The 24,151-nt window shown below is 32.5% G+C and overlaps 6 protein-coding genes across 9 annotated transcripts; 3 read left to right on the top strand and 3 right to left on the bottom strand.

The window, feature by feature from the left end:
- Positions 1-2,541: 2,541 nt before the first annotated feature.
- On the bottom strand, positions 2,542-7,622 carry LOC106105031 (calumenin-B). 3 transcript variants are annotated; one of them, XM_013285248.1, is made up of 7 exons: positions 7,523-7,622; positions 7,223-7,461; positions 5,985-6,144; positions 5,266-5,392; positions 4,557-4,678; positions 4,116-4,231; positions 3,181-3,406 (listed from the first exon to the last, which is right to left on the bottom strand). In XM_013285248.1, the coding sequence occupies exons 2-7, from the start codon at positions 7,438-7,440 to the stop codon at positions 3,181-3,183; spliced, it is 969 nt and encodes a 322-aa protein (XP_013140702.1). In that variant the 5' UTR covers positions 7,441-7,461; positions 7,523-7,622. The 3 variants fall into 3 exon arrangements, with proteins under 3 accessions (XP_013140703.1, XP_013140702.1, XP_013140701.1); XM_013285247.1 differs by having other exon boundaries at positions 7,223-7,445; XM_013285249.1 differs by lacking the exon at positions 7,523-7,622 and having other exon boundaries at positions 2,542-3,406; positions 7,223-7,440.
- A 1,953-nt stretch (positions 7,623-9,575) lies between these two features.
- Positions 9,576-14,565, top strand: LOC106105018 (ubiquitin carboxyl-terminal hydrolase 46). The gene is made up of 8 exons (XM_013285219.1): positions 9,576-9,799; positions 9,971-10,051; positions 11,027-11,243; positions 11,430-11,510; positions 11,864-12,051; positions 12,578-12,835; positions 13,516-13,659; positions 14,253-14,565. Exons 1-8 carry the CDS (start codon positions 9,755-9,757, stop codon positions 14,361-14,363), a joined length of 1,125 nt encoding a protein of 374 aa, XP_013140673.1. The 5' UTR covers positions 9,576-9,754; the 3' UTR covers positions 14,364-14,565.
- Positions 14,566-14,875: 310 nt separating this feature from the next.
- Positions 14,876-15,939, bottom strand: LOC106105019 (60S ribosomal protein L21). 2 transcript variants are annotated; one of them, XM_013285221.1, is made up of 3 exons: positions 15,840-15,939; positions 15,513-15,649; positions 14,876-15,250 (listed from the first exon to the last, which is right to left on the bottom strand). In XM_013285221.1, exons 2-3 carry the CDS (start codon positions 15,639-15,641, stop codon positions 14,900-14,902), a joined length of 480 nt encoding a protein of 159 aa, XP_013140675.1. In that variant the 5' UTR covers positions 15,642-15,649; positions 15,840-15,939; the 3' UTR covers positions 14,876-14,899. The 2 variants fall into 2 exon arrangements, with proteins under 2 accessions (XP_013140675.1, XP_013140676.1); XM_013285222.1 differs by having other exon boundaries at positions 15,791-15,848.
- A 175-nt stretch (positions 15,940-16,114) lies between these two features.
- LOC106105015 lies at positions 16,115-20,751 on the top strand. The gene is made up of 8 exons (XM_013285216.1): positions 16,115-16,327; positions 16,404-16,807; positions 17,309-17,371; positions 17,642-17,767; positions 18,131-18,317; positions 18,497-18,622; positions 19,080-19,333; positions 19,493-20,751. The coding sequence occupies exons 1-8, from the start codon at positions 16,244-16,246 to the stop codon at positions 20,457-20,459; spliced, it is 2,211 nt and encodes a 736-aa protein (XP_013140670.1). The 5' UTR covers positions 16,115-16,243; the 3' UTR covers positions 20,460-20,751.
- A 100-nt stretch (positions 20,752-20,851) lies between these two features.
- Positions 20,852-22,406, bottom strand: LOC106105016 (nitric oxide synthase-interacting protein homolog). The gene is made up of 2 exons (XM_013285217.1): positions 21,616-22,406; positions 20,852-21,139 (listed from the first exon to the last, which is right to left on the bottom strand). The coding sequence occupies exons 1-2, from the start codon at positions 22,296-22,298 to the stop codon at positions 20,953-20,955; spliced, it is 870 nt and encodes a 289-aa protein (XP_013140671.1). The 5' UTR covers positions 22,299-22,406; the 3' UTR covers positions 20,852-20,952.
- Positions 22,407-22,575: 169 nt separating this feature from the next.
- LOC106105017 (growth arrest and DNA damage-inducible proteins-interacting protein 1) lies at positions 22,576-24,081 on the top strand. The gene is made up of 3 exons (XM_013285218.1): positions 22,576-22,994; positions 23,178-23,413; positions 23,808-24,081. Exons 1-3 carry the CDS (start codon positions 22,691-22,693, stop codon positions 24,009-24,011), a joined length of 744 nt encoding a protein of 247 aa, XP_013140672.1. The 5' UTR covers positions 22,576-22,690; the 3' UTR covers positions 24,012-24,081.
- The last annotated feature ends 70 nt before the right edge of the window (positions 24,082-24,151 follow it).

The following is a 24,151-nucleotide window of genomic DNA, read 5'->3' as shown; positions in this document are numbered from 1 at the left end:
TCTCTAATATTTAATGATGCCCGGAATTTCATACAAAATGTTGATTAACGCGATCTTAACAAAGAAAAAGATGTTTAACTTTTCTTAATAAATATTCAGACATTTTTCAAAATATTTTCCTGTTACATTCCTTATTAAAGTCTACTGTAGCGCTTTATTGAATACATTGAAAAAACTCAATTTTTGTCCTGTGCCAGTATTGAAATATTAAATTTGTTAACCATTGATCAAATTATTATCTCTGCTACTGTATTAAATTGGAAACCATTCCCTCTGTAAATAATAATTTTCACAAAAAAAATATCATCACATTAATTTTTATGGCTTCTATTTCCTCGTCAAAATTGACAAAAAGGAGACACATACTGTATTATTCATTCGCAGATAATAAACGTGATCAACAAGATACGACAACGTTATTTACGTGCATTACTCGCGTAATAAATGCAAATTACGCGCTCACGAAATTACGCCGCGTAAAAACCGACGAAACAAATATTTTCTTACACGGCGTTAACATTTGAAAGGCAAAGGAGTCGTTCCATATTTTTGCATACTTACATCACGACATAACGCCAGTTCATATAGGAAAGAAAATTTGTATGATAATATTCATTTTGCATTCACTCAGTTATTCTTCTTCGCGGCTTGTTGTGGATTGCGCTCGAGGGAAATTCGTTCTCGTGTCGCGTATTGATGCCAAAGATGTACCTACAATGGAAGAGTTACTGGCTCAAACTACTGTTTTCTAAGCTTGTGTAACAGTTCCAATTTATTTATATAATTTTAAGTATAACTTATGTGTTGTACAAGACGTGTTTGGATCCCGCGGAACAACCTACAGTTACATTGCACATGTACTGGGGGCGTAATATTGTAAATAAGAAGTGGCACTTACCAACTAGATACCCCGTTCATGCAGTGGCCTGTTCTGCGGTCGTCGTACCCTTTTACTACTATAGCCGACCTTAATAAAATGTGACTACGACCAAACCATTGATATTCATTACAAATTGTCACTTCCAGTATCTTTACATCCTTACCTTACGTGAAATATACGCGTCGCGTAATTGTCATTTCGACGGGGCCTGTATCAATATCAGTAAATAAGAGTGGCTTAACCGACGCGAGGAGAAATATGCCGGCGAGTGTTATATGATGGCGTCTATACCTCGCCTCCCTCATGACTTTATTGACTGCCGATATATCCCCAGTCGGGCTCTTCGTTTATCAAATGTTAATAAAATACTTTATGTTTCGTCTTAAGAAAAGGCTGGAATGTTTACTTGTCGTCTTTTATAGGTACTAAGATAGTTAATACAACATTAGATGCTTCAATAACTGGATGTTGGGGGAGCTGTAGCGGAGGTAAGTTGACCACCTAAACAATCGAAAAATCTAAGATCCATATAGATAAGTCAAAAAAAAATACTTGCTAATTAGCGTTCCCTTTCTTTAAAAAAGATCCTCCCTAGATCTAGACAAGCTATTGCGAATATTTTGTTTTCATCATTTTGGCGCTGGCAGTTACGATTATTAGCAGTGCATTATATAATTAAAATGTTTATAAATCAATAGACGCGATTAAATCAAAACGAAGCAAAAGCAGTAATTTCCAAACAACCTATCTATTTAGTATAGATCAGTGGTGTATTCGTAGTAGGTAAAGTTCAGTTAAGCTATTTATTTAAATAAAACAACATTTTTATTAAGACCATTTATTATTCTAACTAGAACATAAGCAATTCCTATGTACTTGTACTTGACGCTAAACAAATTAATAGTTTAAAAATACAAAAATACAGATTAAACATGAAAATATTGTTGCCATCATAAAATATATTTTACCTTTACTTACTATATTAGTAGTTATTCTATCAAATGCATAAAATAATACATTGTTTAAAAAAACTTGAAAAAACATTCAACACTATTAAAATGTTATTCAAATACAAAATTAGTCAAATAAATGGCTCAAAAATATCACAAAATTAAGTAATGCCATCAATTACGTAAAAAATCAATTATGGAAAAATCCAATAGAGTAGTAAAAATTGAAAAATAGCAAAAAATGGACAATTACGAAAATTATATAAAAAAAGAGAATGCTTTGGTATCATTAGAAACTACGTATATAAAAATGTTTAAAACAATATTTGCTTAGAGATTCTAGACTAATATGGCAGGTAGAATAAAAATATTCAATTTTACAATATTCGAAATTGAAGAGACTCATTTAAAATTAGTAATTGAACACATTTCATAAGATTAATGTTCAACATAAATGAATAATTACAATAGAAATAAAATTTGAAGATATCCAACATGTTTACATCTAAATTACAATAACTGGCAAAGTGAATACATAAACCTTAGGACCGATTTTTTTTCATTATATTTTTAAAAACAGTCAACAATGTTGTGCAGAAAAACGATATCTTTAAAGAAAACAAAACAGTTGCCAAATTACAATGTTACAAAAAAGGGGTTATTTAACAAATTTACCCAGAATAAGAGTTTAAAGAAATAAAAACTTCAAAATCTGTCCCTATCTGGTTAAATTAAATCTCTATAAATCAGTTAATAAAAAAACTTAATTTACCTTATTAAGGCATCACCGAATCAGAAATAAAAAGCGTTCAACTACACAGAGGCATTACTGAATGTATTTAAAAACAGTTAAAAGGCAAGATGCCTCAACGAGGCACCACTGAGTTTACATATAAAATTAAAACTCGTTCAACTATGCTGAGGCATTAAGTTTACATAAAAAACAGCTAAAACTTAAGATGTCTTACCGAGGCATCAGCAAATAGAGATGAATAAAATTTAAAAACTTGTTCAACTACATTGAGGCATTATTGAGTTTAATGTTAGTAATATATCGATTTCTTGAAACTGTGTTAAAATCGGGAGCTAAAACTCAACTCAACAAACATTACATTTGTGAAAACCACGATAGTTTAATCCTTAAAGGCATGTTTTTTTTTTTTTTAAATACCATACATTGAAACAGGTAGTAAATTAAATATAGATTAAGTAAAAATAATGAAAAAAGTCTATTGTGTAAAGAAGACTGACATATAAATGCATAATTATGCATTTAAGGGTTAAACTTACACATCAGTGAGTTAACATAGAAAAGGCAAATGCCTCATTAAGGCAAGATCAGTTGCAGTATTAAAATTCGTCATGCCTGGCCAAGGCCTCGCCGAAGTCCGTGGCCTGGCTGCCGACGAAGAGGTCGTACTTGTCGAGCACCTCCGCGCGCGTCAGCTTCTCGTCCGCGTCCGCGTCCGCCTCGAACACGAGGTGGCGCGCCTCCGCCTCCGCGTGCTCGAACTCCGGAGGTGCGATCCAGTCCTTCACCTCCGCCTCGTCCATGAACCCGTCCTTGTTAGTGTCCCTGTGCGCATTGCCTTATATATCTACTAATATTACAGGACCTCGATAACTTAAAAACCTCTTTAACTTCAAAAAATAATATGTTCCCTTCCCATCAGAGCCTAAAACCTCTACAACATAGACCCTTGATAAATTAAAACCTCTATAACTTAAAAAAAATTGTGTTTCTCTTGGTCTTTAACTTATCGAGATTCTACTGTGCATACTAGATACTATATACTGTTCCGGTGAGTTCCACAGAGATTTCGGAGCCCACTTCTATTGCATTAGAGGCCACCGGGGGATTTTAGTGGGTACAAAACTCACAGAACCCTGTCTTTCCCCCCGAAGAATGGGTTTTTTTTTGGAGATTTCCCCCCCCCCTCCCGATACCAAAATTTTTTAGCTACTAAATACTAGTCACTAGATACTAAATGGACGTTTGTTAGAATTTGCAGTCTAAACTGCTGAACCAATCTCCATGATTGGCATAGATGTAGTGAAAAGTCGGGATACATAGGCTAATAAATTTTGTTTTTTTTTAATTCCACGCGGACGGAAAGAGATAGCTATATAACTCTATACTGATATTATAGAGGGGAAAGTTTTCTATTTTTACGTTCACAATTTTACAAAATATATTAGTAGCCTCTATATGTTCTAAAATCAATCAATATCCTAAGGTAGCAAGCAATAAATTATATTTATTGAAATAATTTATTTTATCATACCTGTAACCGGTGAACTGTTCACGTTCCTGCTTCACCCAATCAGGTTCCTCTTCTTCATCACCATCCTCCGGCTTGTACATGTCTCCGATGTACTCCTCCAATGACACCTTGCCGTCCTGAAAAGGACACAACAAAAAAAATAAGATAATTTCTAGACCTTTATACAAACTATGATAAACTCATAACTCACAAAAACCATTTTTACACAAAACGTTAGCTTATTTTAGAGTTTAACAAAAAAAAAATCTAATTTATAAAAAAGTAGCTCTCGTCCGCGACTCCGTCCGCATAAATTTAAAAAAATATCCTATATGTTCTTCCATACTTTTTTATATCCAAGCCAAATTTCATCGACATATCACCAATTTAAGCTGTAGCCACCTAACTCTAACAAAAATCCATCCAAACTTGATTTATAACATTAGTAAGATAAAAACTTACATTATCCTTGTCAATATCCTCCATAGTCTCCAGCACAACGACATCGCGCATTCCAGTATGGTCTTCGGGATGCAGGAATAACGCGAACTCCGTCCTGTTTAGCGCATCATCCTGGTCACCATCTGGAATATACTTGGATTAGTATAACAAACTAGAAATAACATCGAAAATTGTGCTAGGGAATGTTACAATCTATATACTAATATAATAAACGCACTACTTCCTGGTGAATACTGTCAACAATAACACTATATTTTTGAATAATCATTTTTTAATAAAAAAAACCCTACACGACACTCATTTCTTCTTATTTTACGCACTTTTTCTTTTTTCATCTTCACACTGTTAAACTTAGGGAGTAAATAAATTAAAAAAATAAATTCAAATGGGAAAGGGACTATTAACTACGAGCACCAAGGAAGCTAGGTTGTCATGGTAACGGTATTTGCTACCCAATATCAAAGGCCTTTGTTGTCATTTGTAAATAGGAACAGCTTCAAATTAAAAAGTAACCATAAAACTTTTCTACTAGCTCTCATGCCAGCTCAGTATACTGATTACTGGCATGTGTAATTTTGCTTTTATGCCCTGTTAACACTGAATACAGTTGGACAGTTGTGCCTGCCACTAATGCCAGTGAGTCCATACAATCTAGTCCAGTTGAGCGCTACTGGCCAAGTGTAATATTATACTAAGAAAAATAATTTACCAGCATAATGCCACCTCCTGCGATCCCTCTTCAGCAGGTTGGCGTAAGTAAATCCTTCACTGTTGGGCGTCTTCAGCTCTCTTTGGTCCATTTCATCCATAAAACTGTACACATTCTTTCTGTACGTCTGTAATTATATAAATATGTATTATTTCAAGTATTACAACAGATTTAATGATTACAAAACCATAAAAACAGTTATAAATACTTAAGGTTCTTTAAGAATAAACTACAAAAACCATAACTGATCAAATTTCCAATCTATACTATTATAATAAAGCATAAAAACACACTTCTTTGTTGCCTAAGATGTCAGTAGTCACAGCATATTTTTGAATAACTTTTCTTGTAATAAAAAGCCCTACACTTCTGTTACGCTTTAGACTATATATTTTCGCGTCATTAAACTTAGGGGTAAATATTTTGGATAAAAGCCCTAGTGTGAAAGAGACCATGAGTTGTTGCCAACTTCAAGGAATCAAGGTAGCCATGGTTTGACATCATGTCATATCATTTTGAAATTTGCAATTGATAATTTGACAAATGTAAACAATAAAATGATATTTTTGTAATTTTATGCAGACGAAACGCATGGGAACAGCTAGTTGTTAATAAATTGTACTAAAACGCTTAACTTCTCCGATTATGATAAATTACAAGAATGGCACTCATGATAAATTACAAAGAAATAAAAAAATCAAGAATAAAGAGGTACGCACCTCCCAAGGCAGCACATCATTATCTTCAGGGTTATGTTGTTTCCAGTGTCTGTCCACATCTTCTTCGATGTACCGCTTCTGTGTGTATCGAATCCAATCCTTCAGTTCCACGAGCGTCACAAATCCATCATTGTCCGTATCTATCTTGTCAACGATTATTCTAGAATGTATGAACAAAACATGCTCATTTAAAAATGTGATAAGTAGGTCGCTGACCTTACAGCATTGTGAATAACATAAGAGAAATTATGTACCACATAATCTGTACTGATATTATAAAGCGGAAAGATTTTTATTTTTGTATGCATTGAAATAACTCAAAAAGTACTTGGCCGGTGTTAAAAGTTATTTCTCCATTAGATAGGTACTTTACATGTCAGTAACATTGGCTATATTTTTTTAGTTACATGTGGGTGAAGTCGCGAGAAACAGGTACTCTGTTTAATAAGTTTGATTCATGATACTTGAATAATAAACTTTTTTTAATAGCTTTTTACTTGCTCACAATTTGCAGCAATCAAAAATCTAGTAATAAATATAGCCTGTTACTTAGTGATAATGTAGCTTTGGAGTAAGAAACTTTGCAATTGCCCCAGTAGTTTTTTAGTTTTTTGTCGCATATAAAAATAGAAATATCTTCTATATTAGTATAAACTACAAAAGACCAGGATTATGTGAGAAATATTCCATTATAACAATTAATTTCATAATTATTCTATTAAAACATGTGTTACAAGAGTGGAATTTCATGTTAAGAATGTGCAATGTCTATATTAGCACAGTTTACTTGTTTGTGTAACCTACATATTATGTGTACATGTGTTTCTTATCAAGATTATGCACTTAATAAGTTAACTGAGCCCCATAAGATTCATATAAGATTTGCCAATCCCACCTTTTTTTTATAGGAAAATGAGAAAGGCTATGTTAATTGTAAATGCTGCTGGTAAAATTAAATTCTATTTAAAATGGTCTTGCTGTGTGTCCTTACAATGCACATGTTTCAACCATGGGCTCATAGTTTACCAAAGTTATAGATATAGGGTAGATGAGGCAAGGCAACTATGCCGGCGCACTGCAAGTTGGTTGACTTATATACATGCAGTATTAAGTTTAAGTAAATGTACTGCTATCAATTTAATTTAGGTCAAACAAATTACTACTTAGATTGTTAGATAACCGATTAATTTTTAAATAGAACGATGTATCTAAGGAGCAGATATCAAATTAAACCTTACCCAAGTCTCCGCTTGCTTTCTTCAGGCGGAAGTTGATCGAAAGTTTTCGCCTGATCTTCACCGAGGAACGCGTCATGATCAAACTGTTTATTGTGGTGCTCATTCCTAAAATGTTCTTGGTCCGAAAGATGATCCATGAGTCGTTTAGTTTCCTCGGGACTAGGAACACCAGCAAATACCGCTGATATAGCCAAAACCACAAATAATGTTATCTTCATTTTGCCTGGAAAATCAAGTTACTAATACATATATTTAGCTTAATATCCTAATTAAAAAATAACAAATTACGCCTTAACGTACCGGTCGTTTCCTACTAGTTAATTTCGTTCTGGAATAAAGAAATTAGTTCAATCACCGGCTATAAAACATTGACCGCCACGTCAATTTTCAACACGTAAACCACAGAGTACTTTGTAACATACTGAAATAGAGACCAATCTTCGGCCTAAAATTGGGTAACACGAAGAAAAGCGCCATCTGTATTTCATAGTTTACAACTTTCTTTCTTTCTTGTTTTGTTTTTTTTTTTATGAAATGGGGCAAACGAGCGTTATTTAAAATAATAATATAGGTTATATAAATATCTAAATATCTATGTTATGAAATATAGATATTTAAATATTTATACACCTATATTATACCTGTTGTAAATGAAAAGATTTATATATCCACCCAAATAGTGCATTATACCAATTAGGAAGTAAAAACAAAGGATACTGTTGGACGGTTACTTTCTGCCGTCCCGAGCTCTGGAGGTGTAGGGCTATTGAAACACTGTCTTCACATAGTTAACAAGTATATTATAAGTATCAACAATCACATTTTATACAATCTCATATTTCATATATCCTATGGTGTTACGCGGTACGTATTGAGATGAGAAATCATACATAAACATCAGTGACATCAGTTGTACAAGTTGTAGTACTTGATGCATACCTTAAAATAATAATCTGTTATTTTAACAAAAAATAATAAGGCTAGTGACTAAAACCGTAATACCATATGGCAATAACATTTAAAATCTGAGACTAATGGCCCAAATAAAATTTTGCCACCTTCTTACTGGTTACATCTTATTTAGTATTATTGCACTCATTAAAAGCATGCTTTAATGTACAAAAAAAGTCTAAGAGAGATTAGTGTAACAATTTACTACTTTTGCTTTACTGCTATAAATATGGTTGAGAAAGAACCAAATACATGTTAAAGACAAAACACTACAAATAAATACTTAAGTAGTCCGGCAATGTACAGAGGCACTAGGCCATAGATGTGGACTATAGCTATAAATTCTCATTATACGAGAGGAGACGTCTTACTGCTGGATAGAGACAGTGTTATATAAAAGTCTGTAATATTCTGAAGTAAGTAGACATAGAAATAGACATACCTCCTCTTTCTTTACAACCAGGGCTGCACCTACCTAAATACTGTTGAGTATTTTCAATTAAACGATAATACAGAGTACTTTAACGATAAATAAATGTAATAGACATTTTACTTATTGAACTGACATCGAATTACAAGTGACAATTAAAAAGAAGTAAATCAGAGTTGAAAAAAGGTTTCATTCAACAAATACACTAAAAAAAACACTACAAGAAGAGCTACTAAATAGCGGCATCTATCGTATATTAATTGAACTAGTAATTTTTTATTGGTAAAACAGCCATCTATTACTGCACGTTCGCATATATAACAAATATAATACTACTAAAAACAAAATTAGTCTGTTTCCTATTATCAAAGTAAATTTAAGGTGCTCCGTTATATTGCAGTATTTTATCTTCGGATTTCCAAGTTAAATGTACTGAGATTGTGCACCCTGACGTAAACTTCCTGTCTCGAGCACAGATTGAAAATTGAATAGACTGTTCCCTACTCCTAAACAGGGATCTCGATCGAATCTCGAACTATCGACTTTATCTCGATTACGATTCCACTAACTGGGATACCGGAAGTTTATTTTTCTGTTGCCATTACATGAAGTTAATTTCCATAGGTTTTTGCCACATGATAAACTAGTAAAAATAAAGTCTTTAATTAATTTTGATTATTTTATTCTGCAATATGTTTAGTGTCTTATTATAGTTTTAGACATTCGTTAACAAATCTACTTGTTATAATAATATGATGTGAACGATAATCACCTAAACATCGGTGAAATTGTTCTATTCTTACATAGAGGATTCACATACGGAAGCGAGAATTAAAAATTCATGTACTTTTTGATTTGCGAATGTTGTTTAAATGATTACTTGTTATTTTAAACTATTTTTTCTGTTAACTGGTATAGCGAATCTACTGATATAATCTGTGCTCTTCCTTCACGAGAACTGGAAACAAACTGTCATAAAATTGATTGATTGTCAAGAACATGATTGACTTTTCGTTTTCGTTTCTCAGGTTAATTTAATTTCAACAGAAATAATAATTATGTTTTCAGACACAACAGTGATAACATAAGTAATATTTTTGGCTCGCTGCATTGTGTGTTCCATACAAGAAGTCGCTAAAAACAGATTGCAAATGTCAATATGTCAGGATCTCGGCCTTAATTTCCAACAGAGAATGGTAAGAGTATACACGTCTAAATTATTGATAAAAAAGCATGTTTACTATTTTTAAATATTTTTATATAAATCGCAGTATTAGATGAAAATGTGCTAAAGTTAAAATTTTATTATTTGTTTATATTTACGGTTAGACAAGCGTCGGCGTTATGTACAAATAATTCTTTTTCAGGGCGCAAATATATCACAGTTAGAAAGAGATATCGGGTCAGAGCAGTTTCCACCTAACGAACATTATTTTGGTTTAGTTAATGTAAGTAATTTATGAAATATTTTCCCAAGTTTAAACTAAGCAAGTACTATTAGTTACAAAGATCCAATTTATAGTTTATATAATGATGTTTCATACATTATACTGATCTATGACTTCATAAGGTGTGAATAGTCATAAAATATAATCTGATTAGAATAGATATTAACTTTAATAAGAATAATTAATAGTAATAATCAAATTAACAATATATGCATGATGCGAATGTTAAATTAATCATATAAAAAGAAACAAGAATTTATCTTCTATTTAAGTATTTGTATTATATTTAATAATGTAATTTATTTGTAGATGTCTGACATTAGCAATAGTGTTAGGTAGTAATATTCAACATTACATGTGTAATTAAAGCCTGTTGTATCTTTATAACTAAAGTTTACACATTTTAAAATAATAAATCTTGTACGCAAGTTTTTTTAAATTTGCATTTTCTTATCTATATGATGTTAAGATAAGTCAATCAATGGTATATCATATGATAAAACTGCACAAAATTCTAGGAGCAAGATAACTACATAAACTCATAGTATTACACATTTTTAAAATACTTAATGAACCGGATTTACAAAGTAAATGTAATTATCTTTAATTTTAATGTAATATAGAATTAAAATTCCAAGCCTCTTAAGTCTTTCTCATGGTAATTTATATTGTGATATAAAATGAAATGTTATGTAAGATGTTAATCTTGTTATTTGAGTACTTATAAGTGCTTTGATTGTCAATTGAACAAGTTGTATTTATTGACAGTAACTTCCTAGTTAATTTAAATGAGATTACCTTTTATGTAACAACTTGTAGATGTCTTTTACTTTTATTTAATTTCAAGCCTTTTTATCTATATTGACATATTAACTGTAAATTGTAATTCAACTTAAGAAAAAGTGCAAATAAAAGCAATTATATATGTCTAAATAGTGTAATAATACATAATGTTTATCTGTTTTTATTTTTCAGTTTGGCAACACTTGCTATAGCAATTCAGTGTTGCAAGCATTATACTTCTGTCGGCCTTTTAGAGAGAAAGTACTTGAATACAAGGCAAAAAATAAAAGAACGAAAGAAACATTACTAACATGCCTAGCAGATTTATTTTATAGCATTGCTACACAGAAGAAAAAAGTGGGTTCTATAGCGCCCAAGAAGTTTATAGCTAGGTTAAGGAAAGAAAAAGGTAAGTATTTAAGAATATGGCAACTTAGTATCCATCAGATTGTGCAAAGGTTACCATAATCTATAAATATAAAGTAAACGTATTGTAAGGAATTTGCTTACTACATATTGTTTCACCGGCTAATTGTGGTAAGCATCCTGTACCTTACAAACATGTTTTATGTAAAAACTTCTTTTTTTGTTACAGAGGAATTTGATAATTATATGCAACAGGATGCGCATGAATTTCTAAATTTTTTAATAAATCACATTAATGAAATTATTTTAGGTAAGTCTCTCAATCTCATCATCTTTTTTAATAATTAGATTTTTAATAAAATACCTTATACTTACGACAGGCTATACTCTATATATTATTAAGTTATTTAATTTAAGAAGAGAATATTTTAGAAAAAAGTGTCATGATAGAAGGCACAAAATCTGCAATTTGCAGGAAAGCAGCAAGTAGCTATGGTAACCATTGTAAATTGGTTGTAATTGTTAACCAATTGCAAAGTCATTTATTCTCATTTAAGCATTACATTGCAAATGGTTTATGGAATATAAACAAAATCAAGTTTTATATGAATTTGTTATAGTTAAATTAACTGTAAACAAGAGGTTTGTGTTGATTGCTTGTAGCGGAACGCAACCAGAGTACATTAAAAGTGCAGAAGGGAGGGGGCGAGGTGACGTGCAACGGCGCGGTGCCGCAGAGCGCGGAGCCCACCTGGGTGCACGAGATATTCCAGGGCACCCTCACCAGCGAGACCAGGTGTCTCAATTGCGAGACTGTCAGCAGTAAAGACGAGCATTTCTTTGATTTACAGGTGAAGTATACCATTCTGTTATGAAACATGTCAATTTTTTTGTAATAGATTGCAAGGATAAGTAAAGGTCTGAAGTTTTTTCAGTTAAAAAATCATTATTTTACTATGAAATGTGATGTTAGAAATTTTCAATAGATAAGAAATGAAAGTATCATACATTCTCTGATGTTATAGTGAATTTTATTACCTTTAAAATCTTTGCTGCATACTATATTTGGTGTAAAGAAAATAGTGTTACTAAGTGGTCGTTTGTTATTTGAATTATGACAAGGAGTTTTGATTTAGAAAAAATCACGAAACATCACAACATAGAGAAAGAGGTGAAATCGAAAATCATGTGTATTTATTTTCGCACTTGTAACATAAATTAATGAATTAAAATTTTGTGAATTTCCAAATTACTTTGTACAATATTACATACTTTTAGCTATAGGGGGAAGGATAGTATAAAACTTAACATATGACTAAAAGTTAATGGAGTGGAGGAACACATAGGAACTAGTATGGTAATAACAGGGTGTTCCAGGTGGACGTCGGTCAGAACACGAGCATCACTCATTGTCTGAAGTGCTTCAGTGACACGGAGACTCTGTGCAATGACAACAAGTTCAAGTGCGACAACTGCAGCAGCTACCAGGAGGCGCAGAAGCGGATGAGGGTGAAGAAGCTGCCGCTCATCCTGGCGCTGCACCTCAAGCGCTTCAAGTACATGGAACAGTACAACAGGCACATCAAAGTGTCCCATAGAGTTGTCTTCCCGTTGGAATTGAGGCTATTTAATACTGTGAGTATCGCATTTATTGTTAATGTTCAATTTTATTTTTAACTAGCTTTCAAAGTAAAAGTAAGTAGCCTATCTGTTCTTCCAGACTATCCTCTACATTAATGTCGAACTTCATCGAGATTTATTCAGCCGTTTAGGCTACAAATTCTAACGAACATCCATCCATCTAAACTTTCGCATTTATAATATTAGTAACATTTTACCTTCGTATATGCGAAATTAAAAAAATTAGGAAGCAGTCTTCTCCATGTGTTTCACATCTGTGACAAATTACACAGATCTTTTCAGCCATTATTCAGATAGGTAATAACAAACATCCACCCACCTTACGTATGAGTGATTGAATGTTTTGACATTTCATTGCAAATAAAAGTAATAAGAGAGCTTTTGCTACTTTTATGCTGGGTTTCTGAAGTTTCCATTTATTTTATTACCCAATGATTAATTTGTGATAGGTTGACCAAAGTTTGAACACAGTAAAACTCAAGATTCGTAGTTAGGTTTGGAAAAGCATTTCATGAAGTTTTTGAAGAAAAAACATCAACAAAGTTTTAAATGTAGTTGGAAAACGGGCCATTAGTGCTATTGCTTAATTTTCTTTACGTCTATTCTATACATATAATTCCTAGGTTACATAGTGATTGTCCAAAGCTAGTGTTTATATGTTGGTGTTGTCGCAGTCGGACGACGCGGTGAACCCCGACCGGCTGTACGACCTGGTGGCGGTGGTGGTGCACTGCGGCTCCGGCCCCAACCGCGGACACTACATCAGCATCGTCAAGAGCCACGGCTTCTGGCTGCTCTTCGACGACGACATGGTCGATGTTAGTATACTTTGTAATATGCCAACATATAAACTTGCATTATTCAGGAGGTAAGCATCATTAAAAATAATACAATTGTCTGTGGTTAGAATTAAAATGGCGGATTTGAATTTTTTTATTTATTTCTCTTTTAATACATTTACACATAAAAACCACAACTTACTTTACTTTATTCATAGGCGACGCCAGCCAATGATATTTAGATAGTGGTTTTGATATTATTTGAATCATCAGGGGGTCGGGCATCTGCTTTCTCTTATCTTTGTATGTATTTTATACTATAATAGTATTACTGTCAAATGTATTTCATGCTATTATCATTTCTTATTAAACCGTGAAGCACTGCACAAAGCCAAGGTTTTAATTTTTTTTTTCTGTGGCTTAAAGGATTAAAGTGAACTTACCAGAACAGTGATGGCAATGAATGTCTAACTAGATATTTATAAAATTAGACTTTCTTTTGGTATTATGAGTCAAGTCTGATAAAAATAAAAATGTTCAGTGGTTGGATTACATTACATTTATTCAATAAGTCATATAGATTGACTACTTTTGATAAAATTTTTAATTTTTGCTTGTTCTGCTTGTTACAGAAAATCGATGCATCCGCTATAGAAGACTTCTACGGCCTAACTTCAGACTTACAGAAATCGTCCGAAACCGGATATATACTCTTTTATCAGTCCAGAGACGCTAGTTGTTAAGTTTCACTAGTTATAGTAATTTATACATAGTATATGTAAGTTAGTGGTCGACGGAGAGTTGGACTGAGCCTTGTTTGTTATCGTTGATACGGCACAAGTTACTGAGATTATTCTAATATTCCAATCTTTGATTTAATTTTTAGATTACAAACCATTTTGTAAATATTTAATCGTTCGAAAATTAAAAATTGTGATTTTCTTTAATGTTTCGTTTTATTTTACCACAACTACATGGGGTATACTACATATAACTACATACAAAGGGTTAAAATCATTTTTTTTATCATCAATTACTTTGTACTCATTCTTTAAACATCTTTTCATCTATTTATTTTAAATGTAACTTTGTATTTATTTAATAAATGTCATTCATCTTTTTGGCAACTGCATAATACACAGTAATCTACAGATCTTAATGTCCCCCGAACAATTAAAAATACTCCAAGCGTCCAAAATATTAAAAAACCTCTACCCCAATATATTAATGGAATTTGAAAATAAAAGGACAATAATACTTAAAAATAGTTTATTCCAACTTAAGCCACAAACTCGTATGGAATAGGAGCCAGTAAGATTGGTTTCTCCGCACCGTTGACAATGTGTGCTGCTTTTGGTGGCTCAGGCTGTCTCTTCAGCTTAACAATTTTGCCGGCAGACTTGGCTTCCTTCAGGAGCCTCTCGTTTTCCTTCACACGCTTAAGGAAGTCTTCTCTGCACTTCGAGTGCTTTACGTGCTCAACGCGGATGTTGATCCTCTTGGGTAGGATGCGGCCACGGACTCGCTTGTTGACAATAACACCGAGAGCGTGTGCTGTTACATTATAAACACGACCGGTCTTGCCATGGTAGACTTTGTGTGGCATACCCTTTTGAACTGCGCCATTGCCCTGAAAATAAAGTAAAAGTGAATTTCTCAATAACTTATTTAATACAAGTTACTAGATATCAAAGCCGGAACTACAAATAAAACATTAATCTCTTTAGACTTCACTTCGTATTGACAGCAGAAGCAATCTTTACGATGTAAACAGAAAATAACAATCATTACACACTTCTTTTTGTATTTCTAAGTGAATTTAACACAGTCTTCAGTTTTTTGACGAAGTAAATTTACGGTAACCTACAAATTTATTTGGTAAGCTTACATACCCTTATGTCAACGATGTCACCGACTTTGTAAACTTTCATATAAGTCGAAAGAGGGATGGTTCCATGTGTTCGGAACTTGCGGGCGAACAAGTCCCTTGTGCCGCGACGATAACCCTTGGAATTCGTCATCTTGACGCCTGCAATAAAAGTTTTATGTTACTCGTACACACAATGCACGTGGCCTCACGATATTTAACTTTAAAAAACTAGAATATTGTCTCGAATTAATATTAAAAAAAAAAGATTTGAAGCAAATCATAAAACAACTCTAAACATACTGTTTTAATTATTTATAATATTTTTTAAACGATTATTCTCAATATTCACCTTAACTTTACAAGGCTTGGCTATAGAGAAAGAAAATAGGTTAGTTTGTCAATGATCGTCAAATTCAAATTAAAAGATTGCCATGTGCATGTGACTTTGATCTCGGTTTAAAATTACTTATTAAAAGATCAAATTAATTCCATAAAACCGTACAAAATTAAACTGTCTGTTTTAACAATACTTTACTAGTTATCATGAAAAGTTATCATTAGATATTTTTTTAAATAACCGGAAAGATACGTTCAGTAACGTTCGACATCTATACTGCGTGGGGGATAAATAAATTACAATTACCGAACCAAAAACGCAACGTCAAAAGAGCACTTCTGTTTTCCTTTTAATTATTCTTACTTATTACTATGAAGTAAATAGTAAATAACAATAATTTTGGCAAATACAGAACCATGAACTCATCGCCAGAGAATATTGTTATCAACTCATGTCAATATATGCCTGTTTACCTGATACAGAATCCCAACTTTAATCAGGTACTTGAAGTGTGTATATCTTATTTGTTTTATTTATTTATAATATTAACTCGATTCGAACTTTTATCAATTACAGGTTAAATCGTTTATCGTACCGCAAAACAATGAAATCGTACAAAATCCTGCCAGTAATAACTTGAAAAGTTTTTATGAAAATAGCGGCAAAATAGCAACTAACCTCGATGAAAATGTGGAGCATAAGCCAAGAATACTGAAGAAAGTCGATAGCACCATATTCGGTAACAATTTAAAACTGGCTAGTTTTCTCGTACCTAAGAATGATAAAACTAAACAATATGTTAGACCAGTGAATAACGTCGTGCTTAAACCCACTATTGTTACTCAAAACGCAACAAGTATTATTAATACCGTTCCTAAATTTGATCCGAATAGGAAGATCGTGAAATTAAAAAACATCCCAAACAGTACAACAACATCGCTACAAACAAAGAAGTTGCCAAAGATTAAACCAAAAGAAAAGTAAGTTAAAGTTAAATTTTACATTCCTGACCATAATTTCTTCACATATTTATAAAGGGTAAGGGGACAAGATTGGATAAAGTTAAGAATGTGTACATTAGAGGAAGTTTGAAAGTAGCGCCAGTGGTGGAGAAATTGAGAAGCAAAAGGTTAGCGTGGTATGGACATATTATGCGACGAAATGATGGGGACATAAACCAGAAAGTGTTGAGATTGAATGTGGATGGCTACAAAGGAAGAGGAAGACCGAAGAAAGTATGGATGGATTGTGTGAAGGAAGATATGGTTAAGAAAGGAGTGGATTCAGATATGACGACCGATAGAGATGTATGGAAGAGCAGCACATACTGTGCCGACCCTCCATAAGGGATAAGGGCAAGTGGATGATGATGATTTATAAAGGGTAATGTAATAAAGAAGGCACTGACAATCTATCATGTCAGGTTTTCTTTTACCATGGGTTGTATTTAATATTGTTTTAACATAAATTTTATTTTTCAGTGCTCAAAACATAAACAAACATACTTCTGTGCAGTTAATAAAACTTGGAGATTCATACCATAGGTATTTACAAATAATATACATTTATTACAATAATCATCATATAACTAGTTGAACACAACTTCTTAGTAGTTACGGTTAGATTCTATATCTAGCAATATCCAATAATATATAAAAGTGTATCTATAACTTTTAAGATTTCCTAGTCATTTAACAGTGGAAAAAAGTTATTTAAGTCATATATTACAAATATAGTTTCATTATCAACAATAATTCACCATCTAGTACTCTAGTTTTTATTTTTTAATACAGTGTTTTCTCTATATTTTACAGTCTCAATGAATTAAGTGATGAACAGAAGAAAATAGTAAATCATGCTTTGAAGATATTTAACAAGCCCGAGAACACACCAAAGGAACCCGCTTATGATCCAGTAACTAATACAAGATATATTTACAAGTATGTTTATGAAATGTATTAAAAAAATTCAGTGTTTTAACCTCCAGATAAATACAGCAAATTAGCCTAACTGTTCATCAACACTTGGTTTGAATATCTGAGTTATTGATTTTGTCTCTTGTATTTTTATGCCTTTAGTTTAATTATAATTGAGGGTAGTTTTAATAATTACAGAAGATAATAATCATAATTGATTATAGTTGTAAATATTAAAGAGTGGAATGGTACATCTAATTTCATTTTTAATCCAATCTTACTCAAAAAATGAATTTGATTAGTAATTTGTTTTGCTTACTTTTAATTTCTAATGTTTATAAGAAAACTTAATGACTGTAGTATAAAATTAATTTGTTTTTCTTCCAGAGTGTTATCACCAAAAGATTTGACACTAGTCGGTAAGAAAAACTTAATATATACACAGAACAAAACGGATACAAAAAAGGAAATTGAAGATGCATTGAAAAAGAAGGTAGAAAAGAAAGAATTGAAACCCATTGTTACTCAGGAAATCCAAGACGGACCATCTGATATACAACCTGTCATTTTAGAGGTAAAAATCTCTAAACTTACAATTTACCATACAAGCTATCGCCCGCGACTTCTGCGCGAAATTAAAAGTTACTAAATTACTAATCTATGTGTTCTTACATCAATCCATCTAAACGTTCGCATTTATAATAGTAAGATTTAAAGTAAATGGTTATTAAATTTGATTCTTCTACTTTATAGACAAAAGTCACAAGAAGCGGTAGAAAAGTCAAATTGCCAAAGCACCATTCACCCGAAGAAGATGAGACACCACAGAAGCAGAAGAAGAAGAATGGAACTATTGTGTCTTGCTTCCAATGCTCCTCTGTAAGTTCACTTACTTTTTACTATACTTAGTAAAAAACTGCACTAAAGGAATTGTTTAAGTGTTTCACTTAACTGAATCATATCCAACACTTATGGAAATATAATAAACACACATCTTAACGTAATTTTTTTACAATTTTGCAAACCAGGAAGTGGCCATCTGAATTCGCGGAAGTGGCGAAGCGACTATTGCTCATAGACATTCGCATTTCGTGATGCGTTTTGGATTAAGGCAACGCCCAAAAAGAGGATATTCCTCTCCCTATGCATCTCATCTTCAGGCTAATCCAATTCCTCTTGTCATCATATCTTTATAAGAAAAGAATAGGATAGGAAAGTGAAATGCGGAATTACTTCCACTTCCCGCCTGTCTTCTGTGTGTTCAACGATACTGTGGGCTGTTACTGTTAAATATTGTAAATATCATAGAAAAATTTTAGTAAAGTTGAATTTTCAGGAATTCAGTAGTTTGTACCGTCTGCAGAGACATTATGAGAATCATCCCACTCATATACCAGCTAAAGTCCACTCTAACCTGTTCCACTGTCTGCTGGCCATCATCAAGAGTGGTTCAGAAGAAGACCGAGCTAATATCTTCATACAACAGCTGGAGCAGTTAATAGTAAAGTTCAAATCTCTTCTGCCATGCTTATTGAAGAAAGTGGACGGTAATGAAGGCAAATTGTGCAATATTAATGATGATATTGGCAGGTAAATATTAAAAACTAGGAAATTTGAATAATGAATAGACTTTTAAGTATGTACTTTTGAGTTTTAAATATTCAAAAATATTATTGTTGATAGCTAAATTATTTTGTATGGTATTGGTTCAGATTTGACGTATTATTTAATATTTTTAATTACTTCTAGATTATTTGGCATGAACCCTGGGAAGTACAATCTCAATATAGACGCATTGAGTTGTGTAAAGGACAAAGAGGGACATTGTAGACATAATCCAGCAAAAACCAATCAGTTTAATTCGGATTTGGGCAAAACCTCACAGATTTGGTCCAAACAAAATGAAGAGCCTAATAATGAGAACAAAATCGATGATTGTGCACGAATTAATTCAGTCGTGAAATGGCCTACAGTCTCTAAAAGAAACTGGAAGCAAAAATCACAAACAACAAATGCAAAGAAAATAAAAATAGAATCAGAATATGACACTGATATTGAATTAAAAATGGATGATCTTATAACATTTACAGAAAACGAAGATTTACAAGCAACAAATGTACCTCAAATACCAAATGAATTAATTAATGAACCAATAGTTAATAAGAATCTTAAAAATTTAAATGAGCCGTTAAAAAAACCCAATCATGTTCAATTTCACAGCGCACATTTCGACATACGATCATCTCCCATCAAACAATCATCGACTGTGTTTTGCAAATTCCAAATTGATCCAGAGAAAATACCAAAATATGAAGTGCAAGTAATAAAACCCCGCGGAATAGAAACTAAACTGAACGAAGTACATTCAAGTGAATCATTAAATACAAATATAAGTACAATATTTAGTGATTGTATAGATTTACAGGCAAAAGTAAGCGACAATAATATAGATTATGTTAACAAAGACTGGCCTATGAGTGTAACGGAACAAACTGAAAATGAAATCAAATCAAATACATTAATTGAACCGGCGCTATTACATTTGATCAATGACAATGTAAATAAAAATGTTGCAAATGAAAATGATTGGGAAAATCATGAGAATCAAAACCAATCAGTATTAAATTTTTTGGAGTCTTTAGACAGCGAATGTCTATCATATCCAGAGACTGAAATTAGAAACAATGCAGTTGATTTTCAACTGGACTTGTATTAAATTAAAGTTAAGTAAAGTATTTGTATTACAATTAAAAATATTTTTATTTCATGCATGTATATGTATTTGATAAGTGAACATGAACAATGATAATTAAATAAAACATAGTTAATTCTTCCCTGATAAGTTTCTAAAACATGAACTGAATCAAATAGAACTGTCAAATGTTACTGTACGCATAATGGAGGAAGGTAACAATTACAAGGAAAGGAAATAAGAGATGTTAAATTATTTTAAATATGCTTTATTTACAATTAATAGTTGATTAATAAAAATGAGAAATTACAACCAATCTAAACAATTCTACCTTCATAATAATGTACTTATGAAAATTAAATATGTTTGTAAATTAAACACTGAAATGTTTCAAAATAAATCCATAGACAAATCATAATTTTTAATTTCCATCAAATTCAACCAAGTCTTAAAAACTAAGCAGAAATATTTTCACATTCTAAAGTGAACTTTTAGCTATACCAAAGTAACTAAGCTATTAAGCTTGTAGAACCGGTCTTTCATTCTTCCCTTCAAGGTTTTGATTAGTAAGTGCATAGCCCGTACCACCTCTCTGCATGGGTATAATGTCTTTTTCTTTCAATTTATCACCAGTAAGCGGGTGTAACCAGTCTTTTTTTATTATCTTCTCCACACACTCCATTGTGACAACATGTCCTGTAGTCCTGTAAAAAATTGACCAAACAAATTTTTACACTAGCGATCCTACCATATAAGTTATACCCTACCCTTTGAAAAATAATATATAGTTTATGTTTTTCAGTAATAGTGTAGATTTCTAAAGTTGAAAGAACTTTGTAATAAGTTCAGTAGTTGAGAGCTTATATAATGCCAAAGAAGTATTTCCTCCATATAACATTATTATAGAAAATTTGTAAATATGTCTATAAATATAAACATGCAAGTTTACTAACATTATTAGAAATAGACTACTATTATTCCAAAACTTGTACTAATAGTAAAGAACTTCTACTATAAGAAGCTCTTGTAAAACAGTTGGATACAAAAGGCAGTTATTTTAACTCTACAGCTTGACTTTTGTTTTTTTTTTAAATAATGAAATACCACAGCTGGTAGTTTAATTATTTTTAATATAAAATGTAAGTAAAGGGGAATAGGGTTATGAATTAATATAAACAACCTGATAATAGCACAAGGCACAGCATTACTTAATATATCATGTGTTACAGGACACATGTATCTGTTTTCTTTAGCTATTAATGATTTCTTGTCATCTGGGTCTTTTACTAGAGTCCAATTCACTTCTATTAAATCTTTCATTTTAAGTGGTTTTCCACTAATAGGGCAGTATACAGTGGGGTCAGGTTTCTCTACTTTTGATAATTTCGCATCAGGTAACTGTGAAGGCACCCAGAAACTGGGCAACTCCTTGTGTTTGCCATTCGCCAGATTAGAGACTGAACTTGATGTAGATGGTTGACTACTTGAACCAGAATTAGAAATGTTTTTCTCTCTACTCATAAATTTAATCAAATTCGCTTCTTTCTCAGCGTCTGCTAGCTCTTTTTTCTCGGCTTCATCTTTTTTAAGTTGCTTCTCGTACTGTTTTAGTTTTCTTGTGTATTCTGTTTTCTTGGCAATTATGTATTCCAAGATAGCTTCTTTGTCAAATAAGTAACCTTCTTTCGTAACTACAGGGTTTCTGCAAGGCTGCAAAGTTAAGCTGCAACAATCGAAGCTCTTTACAGAATCCTTACCAACTCTTTCGCTTTGTGTACCATACCCTGAGGCCGCCGCGTCTTTCTTCTTTTCATGATATGTATATACAGCTCCAGCTGTGCAATTTCTGGCGTGTCTGGTCATTATCGAAATATGATGATAGACAGTATATTAACATTAATTTAAACTTATGAAAATAAACTTGCGGATTATTTATGTTCGCGCTGTCAGCTGTCAAATAAATGTCAATTGTCAAAAGAATTGGATGATATTTAAAAACAATGTTCTGTTTCAAGTAATTTTTTTGGAGCTTAAAGAATTATAAAGTCAACTTGACATAAAAAAGCCTGATCAATTCAAAAAATTGTCTATGATACTCACCGCTATTGTCAATGTCATTCTACTGTCAAGAACCATCAAAAAGTATTTTGTTTTTGTAATTCATAACCTCTATATTATTCACAGAGTACTTTGTAACATACTGAAATACTGATATTATTGTTGTGACTAAAAAATCTCGCACAGATTGGTATAAAATGAACTTACCTATAAGATCGAATTTCATTAGGTGCAATCTGTTAGCATCGCTTCGTAAATATGCCACAACGTCTCCGGAAATTGAACAAAACGAGCAAGTTTTAATAGACGATACGGATGATGTCCAAGCAAGAGAAGCTGAAATTGAGAAGAAACGGAACAAGTCGAAGCTTTCACCGGCTCATTACAATCTTGTAAATGGCAGAAGACCATACGTAACACCGAAATCTACGGCTCACCTTACCGTAAAATACAATCGTAAAATGTACGGCATATATGGTGTTACAAGTGGTGTTAATCCAAGTAAGTGTTTTATTTATTATAGCAAATTAGACCAAGACTAGAATTACTGGGGTTTTCACTATCTGTTAACATGTATCTTGATAGAATATCAATTATCCAACGAGTTCTAGTAACAACAAGTACAGTCTAAAATCTCATGCGTTCAAGTTACTTCTCAACATTAAAATCTATCCATTTCATCAGGTCTATGTTGGCCAACGAAGGCTGAAATTCAAGAGAAACAGGAATATGAAGCTGTAGCATATCCTTTTACAATCAGGGAAATGATTGATGCTGCGGCGGTTAGAAGGAAAGAAGAGCAAGCTAGAATTGAAGAGAGGGATAAAGAAGTTGCTGCCAAATTTCATAAATTAGATCAATGGAAGAAGGAGCTCAATGCTAAGATTGCCAAGAAAACAGCAGAAGTACAAGCTGCTAAGGTAGGCATTGGTTTCTCATATTTAAATTTAAAGGATTTTTTAATTATTTAGTTTGGTGCCAGAGGCCTAATTTTAGTCTGTTTCCCTTTCCCCCTTTTCTTAAAAGGAAGGGATGGGAAGGAAAAGTGGATTTGACGGTGGTGGAGATGCATAGGAAGGGGAAATGTCCTCTGTATGTGCGTGTCCTCCTCTGTCAATTATCAACAAGCAACACATTTGCAATTGAGAATGTTTGGGCAGCGGTTTCTTTCCATTTTGGTGGATTCAGGTGGCCGCTTGTTCATTTGCCACCTTATAATATAAAAAAAAAGATCAGATTTATTGGTTGCCTATGGTTACCTAAGCAAGATAGATATCACAGGGTAGATTAAATTAAAACAAATATCTATTTCAGCTCAAAAAGGAGCGCCTTGTTGAAGAAGTTAGAAGACACTTTGGCTTCACTCTGGACCCGAGAGATGAAAGGTTCCAAGAGATGTTGGCCAAGCGAGAGAAAGAACAGAAGAAGAAGGAGAAGCAAGCAAGAATGGAAGCCAAGGAGAAGTTAATGATTGCTAAACTTCAACAGAAAAATGTGGAACTAAATGAGAAAGCTTAACAGAGAAAATAGTTTTAAATTGTAGTATATGTTACATAAAAAAGATAATATAAAATAAAATAAATGTGGTATAAAATTCCAGTTTTTTATCTTTAAACAGTGACTAAGTGATATGTTGTATATGGTAGGGTGGAATGAAA

The sequence above is a fragment of the Papilio polytes genome, unplaced genomic scaffold (assembly GCF_000836215.1).
Source record: "Papilio polytes unplaced genomic scaffold, Ppol_1.0 DF823288.1, whole genome shotgun sequence".
Lineage (NCBI taxonomy): Eukaryota > Metazoa > Arthropoda > Insecta > Lepidoptera > Papilionidae > Papilio > Papilio polytes.
Note: the sequence above shows the minus strand (reverse complement) of the source record. Positions and strands in the feature narration are given on the sequence as shown.

Coding starts and splice junctions, on each gene's coding strand:
- LOC106105015 (XM_013285216.1), top strand. CDS start 16,244: ATGAACTCATCGCCAGAGAATATTGTTATCAACTCATGTCAATATATG. Junction 16,328..16,403: donor AGAATCCCAACTTTAATCAG/GTACTTGAAGTG, acceptor TATCAATTACAG/GTTAAATCGTTTATCGTACC. Junction 17,768..18,130: donor AATACAAGATATATTTACAA/GTATGTTTATGA, acceptor TTTTTCTTCCAG/AGTGTTATCACCAAAAGATT.
- LOC106105018 (XM_013285219.1), top strand. CDS start 9,755: ATGTCAATATGTCAGGATCTCGGCCTTAATTTCCAACAGAGAATG. Junction 9,800..9,970: donor TTAATTTCCAACAGAGAATG/GTAAGAGTATAC, acceptor ATTCTTTTTCAG/GGCGCAAATATATCACAGTT. Junction 11,511..11,863: donor CATTAATGAAATTATTTTAG/GTAAGTCTCTCA, acceptor GATTGCTTGTAG/CGGAACGCAACCAGAGTACA.
- LOC106105031 (XM_013285248.1), bottom strand. CDS start 7,440: ATGAAGATAACATTATTTGTGGTTTTGGCTATATCAGCGGTATTTGCT. Junction 4,679..5,265: donor CAGGAGGTGGCATTATGCTG/GTAAATTATTTT, acceptor AGTATATTCCAG/ATGGTGACCAGGATGATGCG. Junction 3,407..4,115: donor GAACAGTTCACCGGTTACAG/GTATGATAAAAT, acceptor CAATGCGCACAG/GGACACTAACAAGGACGGGT.
- LOC106105019 (XM_013285221.1), bottom strand. CDS start 15,641: ATGACGAATTCCAAGGGTTATCGTCGCGGCACAAGGGACTTGTTCGCC. Junction 15,251..15,512: donor GTGACATCGTTGACATAAGG/GTATGTAAGCTT, acceptor CTTTATTTTCAG/GGCAATGGCGCAGTTCAAAA.
- LOC106105016 (XM_013285217.1), bottom strand. CDS start 22,298: ATGACCAGACACGCCAGAAATTGCACAGCTGGAGCTGTATATACATAT. Junction 21,140..21,615: donor GTGCCTTGTGCTATTATCAG/GTTGTTTATATT, acceptor AATTTTTTACAG/GACTACAGGACATGTTGTCA.
- LOC106105017 (XM_013285218.1), top strand. CDS start 22,691: ATGAACTTACCTATAAGATCGAATTTCATTAGGTGCAATCTGTTAGCA. Junction 22,995..23,177: donor TACAAGTGGTGTTAATCCAA/GTAAGTGTTTTA, acceptor CCATTTCATCAG/GTCTATGTTGGCCAACGAAG. Junction 23,414..23,807: donor CAGAAGTACAAGCTGCTAAG/GTAGGCATTGGT, acceptor TATCTATTTCAG/CTCAAAAAGGAGCGCCTTGT.